Source organism: Geotrypetes seraphini, chromosome 7, assembly GCF_902459505.1.
Source record: "Geotrypetes seraphini chromosome 7, aGeoSer1.1, whole genome shotgun sequence".
Taxonomy (NCBI): Eukaryota; Metazoa; Chordata; class Amphibia; order Gymnophiona; family Dermophiidae; genus Geotrypetes; species Geotrypetes seraphini.
In genome coordinates, this window is record NC_047090.1 from 180,337,112 (window position 1) to 180,358,627 (window position 21,516).

The 21,516-nt window shown below is 43.0% G+C and overlaps 1 protein-coding gene across 2 annotated transcripts in view; it reads left to right on the forward strand.

Annotated features, from left to right (window-relative positions):
• Positions 1 to 16,822, forward strand: part of GALC (galactosylceramidase) — a 121,147-nt gene extending 104,325 nt beyond the window's left edge. For both annotated transcript variants that reach the window (XM_033953034.1, XM_033953035.1), the window contains exons 17-18: positions 2,751 to 2,904; positions 16,034 to 16,822. In XM_033953034.1, the coding sequence (XP_033808925.1) occupies positions 2,751 to 2,894 (144 nt within the window). In that variant the 3' untranslated portion in view covers positions 2,895 to 2,904; positions 16,034 to 16,822. The remainder of the gene's footprint in view (positions 1 to 2,750; positions 2,905 to 16,033) is intronic.
• The last annotated feature ends 4,694 nt before the right edge of the window (positions 16,823 to 21,516 follow it).

The following is a 21,516-nucleotide window of genomic DNA, read 5'->3' on the forward strand; positions in this document are numbered from 1 at the left end:
AAACCGTGTCGAGTTCCACTTTTGTGGCGATGATGCGGTATAACCATTAAGCAGCACATAGTGAATTTTTTTTCTGTCAAACCTGAGCATCACTAAGGGCTAGATTCACTAAGCAAACCGATCGTGTACCGATATATTTGCGACCCCTTTGCATAGCCGTTTTGCGTAGCACCATCGCAGTGGGGAACTGGAACATTCAGGAAGGGATGTTTTCGCTTCCCCCTGCTGTTTTTCAAAAAGCTCTGCTGAACACGGAGATTTTTTTAAATAAAATACAGGAGAATCTTATCCGGCACCCAAGGGGATTGGTGGGTACCGGATAACTCTTTTTCTGGTTAAACCTTGTCTAACACACTCTCAATTCCACCTCCCCCTCCCTCCCGCCCTGAAGCACCAGCGCGGCAGCAGCCCTGAGCCGCAAAGCCCTCCCTCCTCCTAGCCCCGAAGTGGCAGAAGCAGAGTGGCGGTCCTGGAGCTGCGAACTCCCTCGCTCCCTCCCTCTTCTTTACCTGAAGCGCAGCAGTCGAACAGGAGGCGGCCTCAAAACAGGCTGCTTGCGGCAAACCCTAGCAGGGCTTTTCCTCGGATGTGTCCAAAGCGACGCGTCTGAGGAAAAGCCCTGCCGAAGCTGGCCACAAGCGGCCTGTGCTTCGGGTAAGGAAGGAGAGGGGGAGCGAGGGAGTTCATGGCTCAGGACTGCTGCCTTCTGTCACTTTCGGGGCTTGGGGGAGGGAGGGAGGACCACAGCCGCACTGGTGCTTCAGGGCAGGAGGTGAGAGGGGGGTTCAGAGCTGCTTTGGAGATTGGGAGCTTGAGGGAGGGAGGATTTGCATCTCAGGACGTTACCACCGGTGCTTCAAGGGAATATATATATATTTTTTTTCCGGTTGTTTGAGAGTCCTGGTTAACGGAGATTCTACTGTACCTACACAGACACTGGTAAATTGGTGTGTATTTGCCAGTAGGCACTATGTGAGTAGGCATTTCATATATTTCTGCAAATACGGATCCCCTTTTGAAAATTCAGGCAGAAATGGTGTCAAAGAGCAAAGCCCCAAAAGATGAGTTTAAAAAAAAAAAAAGATTTTCAAACTCCCCCCCCCAACCTATAGTCACTGGAGATTTTCCATGCTCATCCAAGCCTCATTGGAGCGTAGACATTCTGTAGCATTGGAGGGAGGTCCGGGACGTCGTTTTCAATTCATTGGGGAACATTTTTGGATGGATCTTACTCCTCATGCCAGGGAGTCGACTTTTGAATGTTTGATTTTGCGTTGTACATGTTTTGAACTTTCACACTCTGGGTTTGTATGTGGGGTGTGGGGGTTGGGAATTATAATGTGCAGATTTGTGTGAAAAATGTTCTATTTTGTCATGTTTGACGGCTTGCGCTTCGTTGAATAAATATATTTTCCTTAAATCTCTCTCTCTCTCTCTCTCTCTCTCTTTTTCTCTCTCTCTCTCTCTCTCTATCTCTATCTCTATAAATATATATATATATATATATATATATATATATATATATATATATATATATATATATATATATATAAATATATATATATATATATATAAATATATATATAAATATAAATATATATATATATATATATATAAATATATATATAAATATATATAAATATATATATATATAAATATATATATATATAAATATATATATATATATATATATATATATATATATATATATATATATATATATATATATATATATATATATATATATATATATATATATATATATATATATATATATATATATATATATATATAAAAATAGATTTTCAATGCCAAAATAAATCTCGGGAACCTGACCAAAATAAAGAAGCACCTTGTTGAAATTTATATATTTATTTAAATAATTTCGGTTCTGCTCTATTTGCTATTCTAAGCAATTACAAGTTAAAACATACACAGTCCATTAAACATAAAACATTAAAAAAACTACCCACCCTCCCTTTTTATGAAGCCGCTTTTCGGCTTTTTTTATTACTGGCTGCGGCTGGTAAAAGCTCCGACGCTCATACCGCTGCGGCTGGCAATTAAAAAAAAAAAAACGCCCAACGCGGCTTCACAAAAGGGCACCTAACCTTTTATTAAAAGTGTAAACAATACACTTAAAATAGGTCGACAGTTTTTTCAGCCAGTATATCGATGACGGTTCATAGTCAAATGCACGCAAGACACATGCGTGCGGACAATTGGGCGCGAAGACATCTGAGCACAAGACAAGTGAGCGTAAGACAACTGAGCACGAAGAGAAAGTTCTAGCGAGGCCAGACCTTTACCTACAGACACAGTCGGGCGGCGAAAGAAAGGCGGGCTGTTCTCAGCACATATAAAATGAGCCAACGTAACCATAGTAACGAAAATGCATTTGCGTGACTCGTATGCTCAGCACAAAGAGGCTTGGTCACCATAGTGATAAAAAAGCACTTGCGAAACACAGTCACGTATGACGATGACATATCTTACATCCTTACGTTAACGCCTTGCGCGTGATTGTGTTATTAACATTTCCTGCACATGCGCCCGTGTGTTTTAGTTCGCTGCGCTCAACTGTCGTTGTGCTCAATTGTCTGCGCGCTTTTTTGTCTTGTACGTATTTGGACTTGCCACCATCAATGACAGGTTCAGCCTGCCTGATTCATGTGTGGAATGGTATTCCCTTTTTCCTTCGATTCAGTTTGTCGATTTCCTTCTTTGTCTCGCTCTGTTCCTTTCTTCAGGGCCACCTTGCTTCTGGCATGTTGAATGGCTATCCCCTCTGGAAGGATCTGAACATCGAGGGACCCCATAACGGCTGGGCTGCCATCGGCACGAAGTCCTTTGAGCTGGCGCAGTTTGACAACTTCTCTGTGGATGCCAGCTAAAGCGTTGCAGGTGTGTGGTAAACCTTTACCGTTACATGTGAGATGTTGTGTAAGATCTGGTTTCATTTTTTTTTTTTATTTTTAAAACATCTGCAGAGATGAGAGGATGCAAGCCACAAGCTGATTGTCTCACTTAGTTTTCTTTTGGTTTTGCTTTTGGGGGTAAAACTCAACCTGAGCCTTCTGCTCTACTTACACTCTATAAGCACAGGTGTCAAAGTCGGTCCTCGAGGGCCAGAATCCAGTCGGGTTTTCAGGATTTCCCCAATGAATATGCATGAGATCTATGTGCATGCACTGCTTTCAATGCATATTCATTGGGGAAATCCTGAAAACCCGACTGGATTACGGCCCTCGAGGAGGGACTTTGACACCCCTGCTGTATAGTAACAAGGGGCTAGAAGATTCACTAAGCAAACCAATCGTGTACCGGTCCGATTCACTATCCTTGTGGCCGATCCGATTCCGATCTGCGCATGCAAATGAGGGTAAGCGGCATGCAAAGCAGGAAGGATGCAGTTCACTAAACTTTTTCAGCAATATCGACTGGGCTGGCCGATCCAAAAAGAAGCGACTGGCGGGGACCAGTCGCTCACGACCTTAGCTGCTCTCTGCCGACTTTTCCTGCCTTTCTGCCCCGACTCGCCTGCCCTTCTGCGCAGTGCGAGCCCGTGGTTTTAACCCACGGGTTTAAAGCAGGTTAAAACCATGGGAAGGGCATTACAACCAGGACGAAGGAGGTCATCATGCCGCTGTATCGTGTGATGGTATGCCCGCATCTGGAGTACTGTGTCCAGTATTGGTCACCATACCTCAAGAAGGACATGGCAATACTTGAAAGGGTCCAGAGAAGAGCGACGAAAATGATAAAAGGTATGGAAAATCTTTCCTACGCAGACAGGTTGGGAAGGCTGGGGCTCTTCTCCCTTGAAAAGAGGAGACTCAGAGGAGACATGATAGAGACTTTCAAGATCATGAAAGGCATAGAGAAAGTAGAAAGGGACAGGTTCTTCAGACTATGGGGAACCACAAGCACAAGGGGGCACTCGGAGAAGCTGAAAGGGGACAATTTTAGAACCAATGCTAGAAAGTTCTTTTTTACACAGAGGGTGGTGGACACCTGGAATGCGCTTCCGGAGGTTGTGATAGGACAGAGTACACTACGGGGGTTCAAAAAAGGATTGGATAAATTCCTGAACGATAGGGGGATTGAGGGATACAGATAGAGGTAGAGATAGGTTTTAGATAGAGTATGGATAGAAGGATAAAAGGGATCAAAGGGCTTAGTAAAGGATCACATTACAGGTCATGGGCCTGATGGGCCGCCGCGGGTGCGGACTGCTGTGCACGATGGACCTTTGGTCTGACCCAGCGGAGGCAACTTCTTATGTTCTTATGGGCTTATGAAGTAAAAAAACAACCAAACCAAGCTATGTAAAAAAGTTCTGCCGGGCACGAAGGGCCAGCGCATGCGCAGACCATCTATAGTCAAGGAAGATGGTCTGTGCATGCTCAAGGATCGCTCTCCAGTGATCCGTGCGGTCGGTGGGGCGCTTGCCAACAATCGCCCCCATTTGCATGCAGGCCTTTAGTGAATTTGTCGGCCTGCCTGCAATCGCCCACGGATTGGACACGGATCTCCAGGTTAGCGAATCTAGCCCTAAATACAGTAGAATCTCAGTTATCCTGCACCCATGGGGATTGATTAATTGAGTTGTGTGTTAGAAACCTTTTCTAACATAGTAACGTCGCAAAAGAAATCTACTGTAGGGGCGTTTAATTTTTGAAAGGGCAACTATGATAAAATGTGGAAAATGGTTAAAAAGAAGCAAAAAGGATCAGTTGCAAAGGTTAGGACTGTAAACCAGTTGTGGATGTTATTTAAAAATACCGTTGTGGAAGCCCAGACCAGATGTATTCCACGTATCAGCAAAGGTAGAAAGAAGAGGAAACGAGAGCCGGCGTGGTTAAAAGGTGAAGTGAAAGAGGCTATTAGAGCCAAAAAAACATCCTTTAAAGAATAGAAAAAGGATCCGAATGAAGAAAATAAAAAGAAACACAAGCACTGGCAAGTTAGATGCAAAGCATTGATAAAGAAAGCGAAGAAAGAATATGAAGAGAAACTTGCAAAAACTCATAGCAATTTTTTTAGGTACATCAGAAGCAGAAAACCTGTGAGGGAATTTGTGGGACTGTTGGATGACCAAGGAGCGAAAGGGGTGCTCAGGGAGGATAAGGCCATAGCGGAAAGACTGAATGAATTCTTTGCTTCGGTCTTTATGGAAGAAGATGTAAGAGATCTACCTGAAGTGGAAATGATTTTCAAGAGTGATGATGCGGAGGAACTGAAAGAAATCTTGATGACTCTGGAAGATGTACTAAGCCAAATCGACAAGTTAAAAAGTGATAAATCACCTGGACCGGATGGTATACATCCTAGGGTACTAAAAGAACTCAAACATGAAATTGCTGACCTGCTGTTAGTGTCGCTAAAATCGTCTGTAGTACCTGAAGATTGGACGGTGGCCAATGTTATGCCGATTTTTTTTTTAAAAGGGCTCCAGGGGAGATCCGGGAAATTACAGACCGGTAAGCCTCACTTCGGTGCCTGGCAAAATGGTAGATACGATTATAAAAAAATAAAATTGTGGAACACATAGATAAACATGATTTCAGCTAAGGGAGATCTTACCTCACCAATTTGCTTGACTTCTTTGAAGGTGTGAATAAAAGTGAGCCAGTTGATGTAGTGTATCTAGATTTTCAGAAAGCTTTTGATAAAAAGTTCCTCATGAGATGCTCTTGAGAAAATTAAAAGTCAAGGGATAGGTGGCAAAGTTCAGTTGTGGATTAGAAATTGGTTATCGGATAGAAAACAGAGGGTAGAGTTAAATGGTCATTTTTCTCAATGGAGGAGAGTAAACAGTGGAGTTCCGCAGGGGTCTGTACTGGGACCGGTGCTATTTAACTTATTTATAAATGATCTGGAAATTGGAACAATGAATGAGGTGATTAAATTTGCAAATGACACTAAACTGTTCAAAGTTGTTAAAACGCATGCGGATTGTGAAAAATTGCAGGTGGATCTTAGGAAATTGGAAGACTGGGCGTCCAAGTGGCAGATGAAATTTAATGTGGACAAATGCAAAGTGATGCACATGGAGAAGAATAACCTGAATCACAGTTACCGGGTGCTAGGGTCCACCTTGGGAATTAGCACCCAAGAAAATGATCTTGGTGTCATCGTAGACAATAAGATGAAATCTTCCGCCCAATGTGCGGCAGCGGCCAAAAAAGCAAATAGGATGCTAGGAATTATTAAAAAAGGGATGGTTAACAAAACTAAGAATGTTATAATGCCCCTGTATCGCTCCATGGTGCGTCCTCATCTGGAATATTGTGTTCAATTCTGGTCTCCTCATCTCAAGAAAGATATAGTGGCGCTAGAAAAGGTTCAAAGAAGAGCGACCGAGATGGTAAAGGGGACGGAACTCCTCTTGTATGAGGAAAGACTAAAATGGTTATAACTCTTCAGTTTGAAAAAGAGACAGCTGAGGGGAGATAGGATTAAAGTCTACAAAATCCTGAGTGGAGTAGAACGGGTACAAGTGGATTGATTTTTCACTATGTCAAAAATTACAAAGACTAGGAGAGTGTAGTCGGTCGTATACACCCTAACTTGTCATATCACCACATCAATATTTTTTTCTTTAAAATAACCAGTCTCAAAACTGTATGTCTAGATGAAGTTGCATACCGGTGTCGGATATTTAATAAAGCTCTATACAGATCGTAGGTGACGTTATGCAAACTGATAGAGAAATTCAGGGCAGTCACAACCTCCTCTGTAATGAATGCTGCTGTCTCTCAGAGCTACTGGGACTCTCTAGAGAGCTGCCTTCCCTGGGTGCTCGTTGAAGTATTAAGAAAGAGGGAGTTTCAATAATTGAAAAAGTAGCTGTTCCATAAAAAAAGAAACCTTATTTTTGTCTAATGAATTCCTGCAGAGTGAAAGCGACTTTAGGCGACTGTGATTATCGTAGAAAAAAAAACCAGCAGATACCGTTGGTTCGAGATCAGTTTACAAAAGATTATGGGCTCCTTTTACGATACTGCGGTCTCTCTCTCTCAACTCCTTTTACGATATCGTGGTAGAGGCTTCTGCCATGGGCCGCTGAAGTAAATACTCCGACGCGCATAGGAGTTCTACAACCTCTACTGTGGTATCGTAAAAGCCAGCATATATAAATTGCAGCTAGTATAATATAATAAAACTAGTCTTATAGCCTGTTACATTAACGGGTGTTAGAATAGATGTTTGTGTGTCTGTCTGTATTTCTTACTCTCTCCTTGGCTGCTTTCTGTCTGTCTTTCTGTCTCTCTTTTTCCTCGGCTGTCTACCACCACCCCTTGCCTGCTCCCCCTTTCCATCAGTAGCTCTTCTCCCTTCCTTTTACCTCCCCTGTGTCCACCACCACCCCTTCACTGCTCCCCCTGTCCAGCAGCAGCCCTTCTCCCTTCATTTTACCTCCCCCCCCCCCCCGTCCAGCAGGGCTTAATTAACTTAAGGCTTAATTAACTCTAGATCAATCAAAAATAAACATCACCTTCTAAAAGATACAATTTTAACCCAGGGATTTCACATTTTCTGTATTATAGAAACTTGGCTATCAGAAGGAGAAGAAGCTTATTTATCTTATTGCTGCCCCCCCAATTATGATTATCTTTGGAATCGCCGCCATAATCGTAAGGGCGGTGGTTTAGCCATCATTTTTCTAAACGGTTTGATCGATTCTTGCGACCAATCATTAGGTAATGTCCTTATCGAATACTTATATGTTAAAATAAAATCTCATCCTAACTTCGAACTACTACTACTTTATGCTCCTCCTCCCATTGGACAAAACAACATAACATCATTACAAAATCTAATTTTTGATCACTGCACAGCTTCTTCACATCCCCTAGTCTTGGGAGATTTTAACATACATAGTAACATAGTAGATGACGGCAGATAAAGACCCGAATGGTCCATCCAGTCTGCCCAACCTGATTCAATTTAAATTTTTTAATTTTTTCTTCTTAGCTATTTCTGGGCAAGAATCCAAAGCTCTACCCGGTTCTGTGCTTGGGTTCCAACTGCCGAAATCTCTGTTAAGACTTACTCCAGCCCATCTACACCCTCCCAGCCATTGAAGCCCTCCACAGCCCATCCCCCACCAAACGGCCATACACAGACGCAGACCGTGCAAGTCTGCCCAGTAACTGGGCTAGTTCAATATTTAATATTATTTTCTGATTCTAAATCTTCTGTGTTCATCCCACGCTTCTTTGAACTCAGTCACAGTTTTACTCTCCACCACCTCTCTCGGGAGCGCATTTCAGGCATCCACTACCCTCTCCGTAAAGTAGAATTTCCTAACATTGCCCCTGAATCTACCACCCCTCAACCTCAAATTATGTCCTCTGGTTTTACCATTTTCCTTTCTCTGGAAAAGATTTTGTTCTACGTTAATACCCTTCAAGTATTTGAACGTATGAATCATATCTCCCCTGTCTCTCCTTTCCTCTAGGGTATACATATTCAGGGCTTCCAGTCTCTCCTCATACGTCTTCTGGCGCAAGCCTCCTATCATTTTCGTCGCCCTCCTCTGGACCGCCTCAAGTCTTCTACACTTTGAAGATCAATCAACCTCAGCTACAAAGGACATGCTTACTTTTATAAACACCGTAAACCTGTCTCCAATTATTCACCAAACAACTCATATAGCTAAACATACTCTTGACATGATACTTATACCTAAATCCCCTCCTTTCAAATATTCAGAACCTTCAGTTCATCCTGTACCCTGGTCGGATCATCACCTTATATCCTGTAGTTTTACATTTCAACAAATCATACCAAACCTACTACCTGCAAATCACAAAACATTTACTTATAGAGACTTGTCAAAAATTGAATTAACGGATGTAACAACTATTTTTAATTCCATCAGTGCAACTTTCAACTCCTCTTCCTTTGACGAACAACTTCTAATTTGGGAATCCACATTAAGGGATCTCGTAGACACTAAGGCTCCTTTAATATCCAAAACAATTTCAAGCCGCAAATCTTTAAACCCTTGGCATACAGAAGAACTTACGCTTCTGAAAAAACAGCAGAGATCACTAGAAAGAAAATGGAGAAACGACAAATCTTTCAAAAACTTACAACAATACAAAGAACACGCATCATTTTACAAACAAAAAATCAATCAAGCCAAAAACAAATATTATAATAAAAAAATTATAGAAGCTAAAAATCCAGCAGCCTTATACTCACTGATGAAATCAGTATCTCCTTTATTAAAAAAGAATACTATCCAAAAATGCATTCTTACAGCACAAGAAATTGCAGACTACTTTTCAACCAAACTAAATAATGTTCGAAATACATTTCAATTAGGCATGTCCAGTCAACCTACAGATAATAATATTTCTTTATCCATTCCGACGTCCAAATGCTCCAAATTTAAAATCCCAACAATAAATGATATAGAACTCAGTTTGCGTAAAATTAATCTAAAGGGCACTCGCGACGAAGCAATACCACCATTCTACCTTAAAAAATTTTTCTCCTGCTTGGGTCCCTTCATCCTCTCTTTAGTACAAAATAGTCTTCTCACGGCCTCGCTTCCTCAGACTTGGAAACAATCCATAATTATCCCTATTCTGAAAGATCATAAAATTACTCTAGATGAAATCTCTAATTATCGCCCTATTGCAAATATCCCTTTTACGGCAAAACTTACTGAGAGACTTGTATTCGAACAACTTTCAGACTTCATTGAATCAACCAACGCTCTCCATCCCCACCAAACTGGGTTTCGAAAATTCCATAGCACTGAATACACTATGATAGGCTTGACCAATAATATTCATTACTTTCTTGACCACCATAAATCCGTAGTTCTAATCTCCCTAGATCTAACTGCCGCTTTTGACACCATAGACCATGATCTATTAATCGATCGATTAGAGTCAATTGGAATTAAAGACCAAGTACTAGCATGGTTCACCTCCTTTCTGTCAAGTCGTTCATCTTTCGTCAGATTTAATGATAGCACGTCCAAAATTTACTCTTCAAAATATGGTATCCCGCAAGGTTCAATATTATCCCCCCTTCTTTTCAACATATTCCTCTCACCACTTCTAAACATAACACAATCTTTAGGTTTCACAACATTCGCTTACGCTGACGACATTCAACTCATCCATCCATTAGATCCGGAAAATAAAGATGACATTGCAGCTATCAACAACAAACTTGTAATAATAAAAAACTGGCTTAACACAAATAAATTGGCATTAAATCTCAATAAAACGAAGTCGATGCTCTTTTCTTGGAAAAAAGATACAATATTAAGCTCTCCAATTTCCATTAACAACACTGAATTAGAACTGGTTACCACTATAAAAATATTAAGCGTTTTGATAGATGATAAACTTACATATCACGATTATATTAGCAATACTGTTAAATCGTGTTTTTATAAACTACGATTAATTCGCCCACTCGCCAAATTCTTACAGCCTGAATCCATTAATATTCTAATTCACTCTTTAATAATATCTAAAATAGATTACTGTAATTCTCTCCTCCTTAACGTTACGCAAAAAGAAAAAAGAAGGCTGCAATTAATACAAAATACTGCCGTGAAATTGATCTACAGCGCAAAAAAATATGACCATGTTACCTCTCTGTTGATTAAATCCCACTGGCTTCTGGTAAGCCATCGTATTACTTTTAAATTACTGCTTTTAGTTTTTAAAGCCTTAAGTTTTAATGAACCCCAATTCATCAACAGGTGGCTAATCCCTTATAGCACGACACGATCTCTTCGCTCAACCTCTTACAATCTTCTCTCCGTTCCCTCAATGAAAGTTATAGGAATCAGACGGCACGATATGTTCTCAGTTATGGCCCCCCATTCATGGAATCTTTTACCCCAATATATTAGAGAACTAAAAGATTTAACTTTATTTACAAAAACGTTAAAAACATTTCTTTTTAAGGATGCTTATGACTCCTAATATATTAAATATCGATTTTTTTAAAAAGCAGCTAACATTACCCTCCTTTTTGTTCTTCCCTTTTATGTTTTTTTCCTCTCTTCTATCCAAACATTGTAACTTTTTCCCCTCTTACCCTCACAATTCTTGTAAGTTTTAACCCAAAAAATTATTTTAAATGTTAATACTAACATTTTATTTGTATATTTTATTATGTTGTACATCGCCTAGCAATTTAAATAGGCGATTCATCAAGAACAAATAAACTTGAACTTGAACTTCCCTGCTCCCCCTGTTCAACAGTAGGCCTCCCTTCCTGTTACCTTTCCCCTGACAATCAGCACCTCTTCCCTGCTCCCCCTGTCCAGCAGTAGGCTTCCCTTGCTGTTACATCCCCCCTGTCTAGCAGCACCTCTTCCCTGCTCCCCCTGTCCAGCAGCACCTCTTCCCTATTCCCCCTGTCCAGCAGTAGGCCTCCCTTGCTGTTACATCCCCCCCTGTCCAGCAGCACCTCTTCCCTGCTCCCCCTGTCCAGCAGTAGGCCTCCCCCCCTGTTCAGCAGCACCCCTTACCTGCTCCCCCTGTCCAGCATCCGACTTCCGTTCTGTTTGCGTCTGCCCTCCTGTCCTGTCAGCACCGCGTGATGCCTTTCGCCAGAGCTCAACTGCCTGCATGTGCCGACAGCCGCTTCAAGCCGCCGCAGCCTGCACGTGCCGACAGCCGCGTTGTGCGTCTCAAGCCTACAGCCGCCTCAAGTCGCCCTGGTACTAGCCCGCTCCCGGCATCACTGCCACCGCCGCCATTCATGCTGGGCGGGAAGGTGGGCTCCATGAGAGGCCTGCGGGGCCAAAGCCGGTCAGCGTGGCTGGGGCTCGGGAGGAGGAGTCCTGGTGTCTTCTAGCACTCCTACCGGCCAGGGACCTACAGATCACGGAAAACGGAACATGCAGGTAAGAGTGTGCATGCGTGCTTAGGGTGAAATAAAAGTAAGATTAAGATGATGGTTTGAGAAGTTACTTACGTATGTAACCAATTTTAAAATTATTTGAGATAATTTTACTTTCTTTTATCAAACTACCAGGCCTTCAGGGTTTTTTTTCCTAATCCTTAGATAATTAGTTTCACTTGGAAAAGATAATGATAGCGAGTTCCACATAGATGGAATTGCACAATTAAATGAATTTTTTTGAAGAAGAAAGCAGTCTTATTGAATAAGGTAAGGGTAGTTCAAACTTATTCGTATGGATTTGCCGTCTGGAAATAGTACAGGAACAAATTTTAATGGGTCAGATAAGAAGAGAGGACAGTCGAAGCTAAACGTAGGACTTTGAAACCTACTCTGGCGACAACTGGTAGCCAATGAAGTGATCGTGACAAGAGGCGAGACTCTTAACATAGTGTGTCTTACACAAGACAAATCCGCCTGCTGTCCAAACCGTGAGAGATAGCCGGCTGCCTCCCGTGGTCCATGGCAAAACCGGAACTTCAGTGCCGGTGCCGTATCTGGCGACCGGCGTTGAATTTCTGGTTTAGATTTGGCCGACCCGAGACGTAGCCAGCTAAGCTGATAATGTAGCGGTCAACGACAGACCTGCTTTTTAGGTGGGACTGTCTGGCCGCTAAGCTTAGCTGGCGAGCTGTTGAATGTTGTCGGTGACCGGATATCCGCCAAACAGGATATTCAGTGGGAGATAGCTAGAGATAACCAGCTATGTTCTTTTTAGTTGGTCAGGGGCTGTTCCTGGCCAGGTGAATAGCCCTGAATATCTGGCCCTATCTTTACAGCTGTCTTCGTAATAACTGCAGACGGGATAGAAGCAACTGAGAAATACCTACTGGTAAATAGGAAAAGCTGCAGTAATGGGGCCTAGAATAAAGAAATGCTAATACAACTTTCTGTAGATTGTCTAATGATAGATTTGTTCATTTCTAGCGTAACCCCTCCCAATAATGGAACAAACACTGAAAGCATCAGAAGATTCACATTTCAGTGATCTTCTAAAGTAGAATCTTAGGGCTTCTTTTACAAAGTTGCGCTAGCATTTTTAACGCACGCTATAGCGCGCATTAGCCAAAAAATTACCGCCTGCTTAGAAGGAGGTCAAAACTGCCAGCGCACCTTTCTAAAAGGATCCCTAAGATTGCAGTTGGATTGTTTTTCCGGTTCATAGTGTTAAAGCGCACGAGACAAAACGCGCGCCGACAATTCAGCGCAAGACTTCAGCGCGCGGCAGGAATACCTTCTTTTAAAGGGCTCCGACGGGGGGTGTTGGTGGGGAACCCCTCCCACTTTACTTAATAGGGATCGCGCTGGCGTTTGGGGAGGGGTTTGGGGGGTTGTAACCCCACATTATACTGGAAACGACACTTTTTCCCTATTTTTTAGGGAAAAAGTTAAGTTTTCAGTATAATGTGGGGGGTTACACCCCCCACACCCCCCCAACACGGCAGCGCGATCCCTATTAAGTGGGGTGGGGGGTTCCCCCCACACACCCCGTCGGAGCCCTTTAAAATAAAGTTTTCCTGCCGCGCGATGATGTCTTGCACTGAATTGTCTGTGCTCGTTTGTCCCATCATCGTTTTTCCTTCCAATAAGAAATTTGAGTTTAATTTTTTCCCTCCAACCCAAAGAGTAATTAAAAATTTTTCGGTGTTTAGCTTGAATTTATGGTCAAGCATCCATTGAGATATTCAGGCAAAAGTTCTGGCCACACACTGAAAAGCTACCCCCAACGATCTTAATATTAGAAAGATTATCTGTACATTATTTGCATAAATATAAACATTTCAGGCCTAACGATCTTGGTTCTAAATCTAGGGAGCTAAAGAAAATATTAATAATAATAATAACAGTTTGTATACTGCAGGACCGTGAAGTTCTATGCGGTTTACAATGATTAAAACATGCTACACATTGAATAGAACTGACAAGTTAAAACTAGTTAATAGTGGCTCTAGAGATCAGTTAATTACACAGTGATTGTCGGGAACCCTGAGGTGTGCAGGAAAATAACCACCACGAATAAAGCGAGAAAAAAAAAAAAAAACAACGCTCAACAAAAATAGTCAACTTCAAACACCAAAAAGATACGTGCACATGAAAGGGTGACAGGACAGAAACGCGCACCGACATTTGAGAGCGGACAACTGAGCGCGAGACTTCAGCGCGCCACTCTAAAAGCTTCTTTTAACCCTTTCAGGACCATAAGGATCGTAGGCCAATTTTTGTGGTTTTGACGACATTTTTATGGTAAAAAGGGCTTGCAGATGCCAAAAAATTGATTTTTTTTGTGAAATATCATTATTTTTTTTTTAAAAAATCACACTTCTGGCTTATGGACAGTGTGGCAAGTGAATCTTCTCGTCAATCTGGCAACGACGCTAATGAATGAATGTCGGAACCAGTTTGTTTACATAAAGGCAGTATCATATGGAATCCGTACATATCAAATTTAGAACTGTAGACTATCCCAATCAAAATGTATAGGATTTTAAAGTTATGGGACAAATATGTCCCTTGGTCCTGAAAGGGTTAAAAGGGCTCCGACGAGGGTGGGTGGGGGGATCCCCCCCACTTTACTTAATAGTGTTCGCGTGTTGGGGAGGTGTAACCCCCCCCCCCTCTATACAGAAAATGTAACTTTTTACCTATTTTTAGTAAAAGTTAAGTTTTCTGTATAATGGGGGTTACAACCCCCCAAAACCACCCCCCAACGGCAGCGCCAACACTATTAAGTAAACTGGGGGGTTCCCCCCACACCCCCTGTCGGAGCCCTTTAAAAGAAGCTTTTAGAGCGGCGCGCTGAAGTCTTTCCCTGTTGTCCGCTCTCAAATGTCGGTGCGCGTTTTGTCTTGCGCACTTATGACTGTGAACCCATGAAAGAGAGGGCCTGAGTATTGGGTGACTCATAAGACCCTACCTCCTACCCATCATTGGCATAAAAAGCTTTCATGAAAGTGCTGCTTAAATAGTGGGAACCCCTCCCCCCTTGTCTACTCGCAAGACAATCTGCTGCAAATTTGACTACTTTTGTGGAGCGTTTTTGCTTTATTTCTGGAATCCTGAGGTACTCCACAGCCTGGATTCCAAGTAGTTATACCAGATTAATAACAGCATAATTGCAAGTTTTCCAAAAGGACAATCCGTCCCTCCCTTCCCCTCCAAGACAACCAGGACAAAACCCCACCAGTAATCCCTATAGCACTAACGGTCATGATTAATCAGACTGCAAGCAGCCATCAGATCTAATTGAATTAATAGAGAAAGAATATTTTTAGCAAACAGCAGTCTGACATCGGTCACAAGTGCTAATAGGTAAGTTTCCGTATCAAACATCTTCCGAATGCCAGATTGCATTTGGTCCAGCAAATCAGATCTATCTAGGTTATCCCTATAATTGAAATGTTACAAAAAATTTTGACGCCTTAGCTAAAAAAAGGGTTATGCTGGTGATTGGTCCATAAATTGAGCACAGTTCAGCTAATTTGGTGTGATTTTTCAAGAGGAGTTAAAATTATAGTGCTCGTCAATTGGAAAAGTGCCCGAGAAAAGTATTAAATAAGGTCAGTAGCCAAAGTGGTAGAGTTCGAGGTAGAAAAACTTAACATCGATGGGACTCAGGGATCCAATATGTGGATGGAGTTAGCAAATACATATGCCGATTTCTAATATATGCTAATCCTACTTGTGAATGCAAACATTTACACCTGCATTCCCAGCACAGTTTCTGCCTCTTACCCTAGGCCAGGGGTGGGCAACTCCGGTCCTTGAGGGCCGGAATCCAGTCGGGGGTTTCAGGATTTCCCCAATGAATAGGCACTGAAAGCAGTGCATACAAATGGATCTCGCGCATATTCATTGGGGAAATCCTGAAAGCCCCGACTGGATTCCGGCCCTCAAGGACCGGAGTTGCCCACCCCTGCCCCTAGGCGCACTGTTATGACATTTTGCTCCATGTCAAAGTTAGTTGTCTTACATTTCAGAGGCTGCAGGATTGGGATTCCCTTTTATTAATCTGTTGCATATGCTGGATACAAAGATGGATTGCTAATGTAATTGAATTCCCCTTACTTTTTCTCTCTTCCAGTCCCTGCTTCCCGAACCCTGGGGTAGAACCGACAAGCGGCTTCTGCAGTGACTAATTGTGCCCTTCTGCAGGTTAAAGGCGGTACGAACAGGGATACAACACCCCCGAAGCTCCATCTGTTGTTTTTTTTCCTGCTATTTAACAGTCATAAGACTATAACCAAAAAAATATTTGATGCTACATATTACGCATGAACAGATCAGCTGACCAAGGATGAACTACTGATGTAATGTGACATGGAAGGCAATCACATATATGATCCATTAACTACTCCTGTTTTCACCACTGGTGCCAAAGGTCTCCTTTGATTAAGGTGCGCTAGTGTTTTTAACGCACGCAGAAAATTACCGCGCGCTACGCTTCTAGAACTAACGCCAGCTCAAGGTCTAGCAGGCGCGGCAATGTAGTACGCGCTATTCCAGGCGTTAAAGCCCTAAGCTTAGTAAAAGGAGCCCCAAGATGTGAACTGGGCGTGCCCTAGGGCCTTGCAGGCGAGTTGACTCCCTAGTCTCCACACAATAAAATACAAACCTCAAATTTAAATTTTTGAAATGAGGAGCCCCCTCAGCGTGGGTTTGAAAGCTTTAAGGAGAAGTTCAGTAATGTTTAGAAAAGCAAAAGCCAGCAAACACCGAGCAGAATTGACTACTCCTGCCGGACGAACTCAAAAGAACATAAGCAAAGCCTCCGCTGGGTCAGACCTGAGGTCCATCACGCCCAGCAGTCCGCTCACGCGGTGGCTCAACAGGTCCAGGACCTGTGCAGTAATCTTCTATCTATACCCCTCTATCCCCTTTTCCAGCAGGAAATTGTCCAATCCTTTCTTGAACCCCAGTACCGTACTCTGCCCTGTTACGTCCTCTGGAAGCGCATTCCAGGTGTCCACCACACGCTGGGTAAAGAAAAACTTCCTAGCATTTGTTTTGAATCTGTCCCCTTTCAACTTCTCCGAATGCCCTCTTGTTCTTTTATTATTCGAAAGTTTGAACAATCTGTCCCTCTCTACTCTCTCTATGCCCTTCATGATCTTGTAAGTCTCTTTCATATTCCCTCTAAGTCTCCTCTTCTCTAGGGAAAAGAGACCCAGTTTCTCCAATCTTTCTCTATCTCTCTCCCTTTCTCTCTCTCTCTCTATTTCTGTCTCCCTTTCTCTCTCTCTTTCTTTCTAGCTCTCTCTCTATATATATTTCTCTCTGTCTCCCTTTCTCTCTCTCTTTCTATCCCTCCCTACTCTCTCTATGCCCTTCATGATCTTATAAGTCTATCATATCCCCTCTAAGTCTCCTCTTCTCCAGGGAAAAGAGTCCCAGTTTCTCCAATCTTTCTCTATCTATCTCTCTTTCTCTCTGTCTCCCTTTCTCTCTCTCTTTCTGTCCCTCTCTACTCTCTCTATGCCCTTCATGATCTTGTAAGTCTCTATCATATCCCCTCTAAGTCTCCTCTTCTCCAGGGAAAAGAGTCCCAGTTCCTCCAATCTTTCTCTCTCTCTCTCTCTCTATTTCTCTCTCTCCCTTTCTCTCTCTCTTTCTGTCCCTCTCTACTCTCTCTATGCCCTTCATGATCTTGTAAGTCTGTATCATATCCTTTCTAAGTCTCCTCTTCTCCAGGGAAAAGAGACCCAGTTTCTCCAATCTTTCTCTTTCTCTCTCTCTCTCTCCCTTTCTTTCTCTCTCTCTCTCTCTCTTTATTTCTGTCTCTCTCTCTCTCTCTCTCCCTTTCTTTCTCTCTCTCTCTCTCTCTCCCCCTTTCTTTCTCTCTCTCTCTCTCTCTCCCCCTTTCTTTCTCTCTCTCTTTCTGTCCCTCTCTACTCTCTCTATGCCCTTCATGATCTTGTAAGTCTCTATCATATCCCCTCTAAGTCTCCTCTTCTCCAGGGAAAAGAGTCCCAGTTTCTCCAATCTTTCTCTTTCTCTCTCTCTCTCTCTCTCTCTATTTCTGTCTCTCTCCCTTTCTCTCTCTCTTTCTTTCTCTCTCTCTTTCTTTCTCTCTCTGTCTCTCTCTCTATTTCTCTCTGTCTCCCTTTCTCTCTCTCTTTCTGTCCCTCTCTACTCTCTCTATGCCCTTCATGATCTTGTAAGTCTCTATCATATCCCCTCTAAGTCTCCTCTTCTCCAGGGAAAAGAGACCCAGTTTCTCCAATCTTTTTCTTTCTCTCTCTCTATTTCTGTCTCTCTCCTTTTCTCTCTCTTTCTCTCTCTCTCTCTATTTCTCTCTGTCTCTCTTTCTGTCCCTCTCTACTCTCTCTATGCCCTTCATGATCTTGTAAGTCTCTATCATATCCCCTCTAAGTCTCCTCTTCTCCAGGGAAAAGAGACCCAGTTTCTCCAATCTCTCAGCGTATGGAAGGTTTTCCATCCCTTTTATCAGACGTGTCGCTCTCCTCTGAACCCTCTCAAGTAACGCCATATCCTTCTTAAGGTACGGCGACCAATATTGGACGCAGTACTCCAGATGCGGACGCACCATCGCCCGATACACACACCATCATCTGGCTGGCTCCTGGGGGCTTTAAAGTGCAAATTAAGTGCAAACAATGTGCAAGAAATAAATAGATATAGGTGGAAGACAAAAAGTCCACTGTCCTGCAATGCTCCGAATGCCAAACACACTGACCCAAGCAGGAGATAAAACTGTTAGTCACTTGTCCCTCCAGTTACTTAGCTGGATAGAGGGGCTGTAACAAGGAGAGACAAGCTTCTTTTCAGTCAAAGACAAAAGTTCAACACGGCTCAACCCAGCAGGGTTTCAGGGCTTAGCCCCTTCCTCAGGAACCGAACAGGCCAACACAACTGTAGGTCAGAGGAATTGACAGTGGACTTTTTGTCTTCCTCCTATATCTAATCTAATCTAAACCTTAGGTTTGTATACCGCATCATCTCTACATTCGTAAAGCTTGACACGGTTAACAAGAGTTAGAGTAGAAAGGAACTCCAGTGGAGGGAAGGATGAAGAAGAAATTTAGAGAACTAGAATAATCGGAGAGGGAGGAAGAGTTACATTTTTGAGAATAACCAGGTTTTCAGATGTTTACGGAAGAGTTGGAGGGAGCTCAGATTCCTAAGAGGGGAGGTAAGGTTGTTCCAGAGCTGAGTGATTCTGAAAGGGAGGGAAGAACCTAGTTTTCCTACAAGAGAGGGAAAGGAAAGTTTCAGTTTTTGGGTGGATCTGGCAGAATTGGGGTTAGAGGAGTTTGCACTTAATTTTCACTTTAAAGCACCCAGATGATGGTGTGCGGCCGGCGAGGGTAGTCATTTCTGCTCGGTGTTTGCTGGCTTTTGCTTTTCTAAGCATTATTGAGCTTCTCTTTAAAGCAGGGGTGTCCAACCTTTTGGCTTCCTGGGCCGCATTGGCTGAAAAAAATTTTTTCTGGGGCCGCTGCAGTGAGACAGAGGAGGGCGCTGGCAAGACGCTAAACACCCGGGGGCAACAGAGGAAAACACTGCATCGCCCTCGAGCGGGGGCCGCACAAAATACTTCACGGGGCCGCAGGTTGGACACCCCTGCTTTAAAGCTTTCAAACCCACGCTGAGATGGCTCCTTTTAAATTTGAGGTTTGTATTTTATTGAGTGTGGAGACTAGGGAGTCAACTTGCCTGCAGTGCCCTAGGGCAGCGTTCTTCAACTGCCGGTCCGCAGAAATTTTCTGCCGGTCCACAGGGCCGGCACCTCCATCGGGCCCAGGAGATTGTTCTGTAGCTGCCGGTCTTCGGTACGATCAATGCAGCATCTTCGGACCGGCTCCCTGAGTGCTGCAGTGCACAAAGCCATGGGAAAAGGCTCCTATCCATAGCCTGCGTCTGACCCGGAAGCCTTCTCTCTGACTTTGCAACGGCAGAGGGAAGGCTTTCAGATGAGGCGAGTGAGGAGCCGCTTCCCACAGCTTTGTGCACTGCAGCACTCGGGGAGCTGATCCGAAGACGCTGTGTTGATCGCACAGTGGACTGGCTCAAAGATAATACCAAGGGGCAGGCCAGAAGGCAAGGCACATGGAGGGAGAGAGACAACAACGGTAGGGGAAAAGCTTTTATTTTTTTTATTTAGTGATTTTACCAGGGCTGTGGAGTCGGTAGATAAATGTTCCGACTCCGACGCCTCAGTTTTTTGTACTTCTGACTTCAACTCCCCGACTCCGACTCCTCAGTTTTTTGTACTTCTGACTCCGACTCCGACTCCTCAGTTTTTTGTACTTCTGACTCCGACTCCTCAGTTTTTTGTACTTCTGACTCTGACTCCCCGACTCCGGTAAACAAACGACCCCCGCGCGTGAAACAAGATCTTCATCCGCGTAAAAAGATGTTGTGCGTATGGTGGGAGAGCTCGGTTGGATGAATTTTTTCGAGTCTACACCAGGTGATTTCTACCAACGAGGTATTGAAAACCTTGTTGAACGTTGGAAATAAGTTGTAAACAACAACAAGGGAGAATACATTTATAAGTATTGGTGCTCCGAATTGGGCGTTGCGTGCCATATAGTGAAGCACGTGTTCATTTTGCGGTTACGTGAGGCCCTGCGTGCGTTGGTCTTTATTCTTACAGGAGAGAAGTCATTCATTATAACTTTTTGTGAATTGGGACATTTAAACTTGCTTTTTTTAAATTCCAATCTAAATTTAGTTGGAGTCGGAGTCAGTGCATTGTTTGGCAACTCCGACTCCGACTCCAGGTACCCGAAATTTCCTCCGACTCCTCGACTCCGACTCCACAGCACTGGATTTTACGTCTGCCCTAATTGTCTGTCTTAACTGTTCAGGAAGAAATGCTTTTGTTTCTTTTCCTCTGGGGTTTCTTTTCCTCTTCAGAGTCTTGCATCTTAGGGTTGGTTTGTGAATATTAGGACTTTTAGTTTTTGGTCCTGCATTTGCATGGGGTTATCTGTTTTGTGGTAGGCATGAATGTTAAAAAGCATACAGTGTGCTTTGTGTATTTTAATTTTGTGGTTAACCATTATGTGTTAATACGATTATATTGTGAAAAATGGTGTTACAATTAGTACTGTTATGGGGGGCGGGGTCTGGGGCGGAGATTGGGTGAAAATGGGCACGACTTAGCCCAGTGTTCTTCAACTGCCGGTCTGCGGACCGGTGCTGGTCCTCAAAATAATTATTTTATTTCCGCCGGTCCATAGGTGTCAAAAGGTTGAAGAACACTAGACTAGAGCAAGCCCAGTTCATATCTTGGTGTCTTTCTAGGATTTATTTTTTTTCTCAGGGTTTTTGCTGTAGTGCCATTCGAGGTGGGCAGCATATGGTGGGATTCTGAGAAGAGCAGTGGATTTAAATTAAGTTGCATCTCTTTCTCCTTTGAATCCTCTTGTTGTCCCATCAGTGACCTGTCACTCCATTGCAAAGCAGTGATTTTCCTGGCTGTTCTCCTACCTCAGAGGTAGGAGGGAACCAGGGGAGCATAGATTGAATATAAATTGTGTATTACAAAGTTCAAAGTTTATTATTTTTCTTGATTAATCGCTTTATCTAATTCAAAGC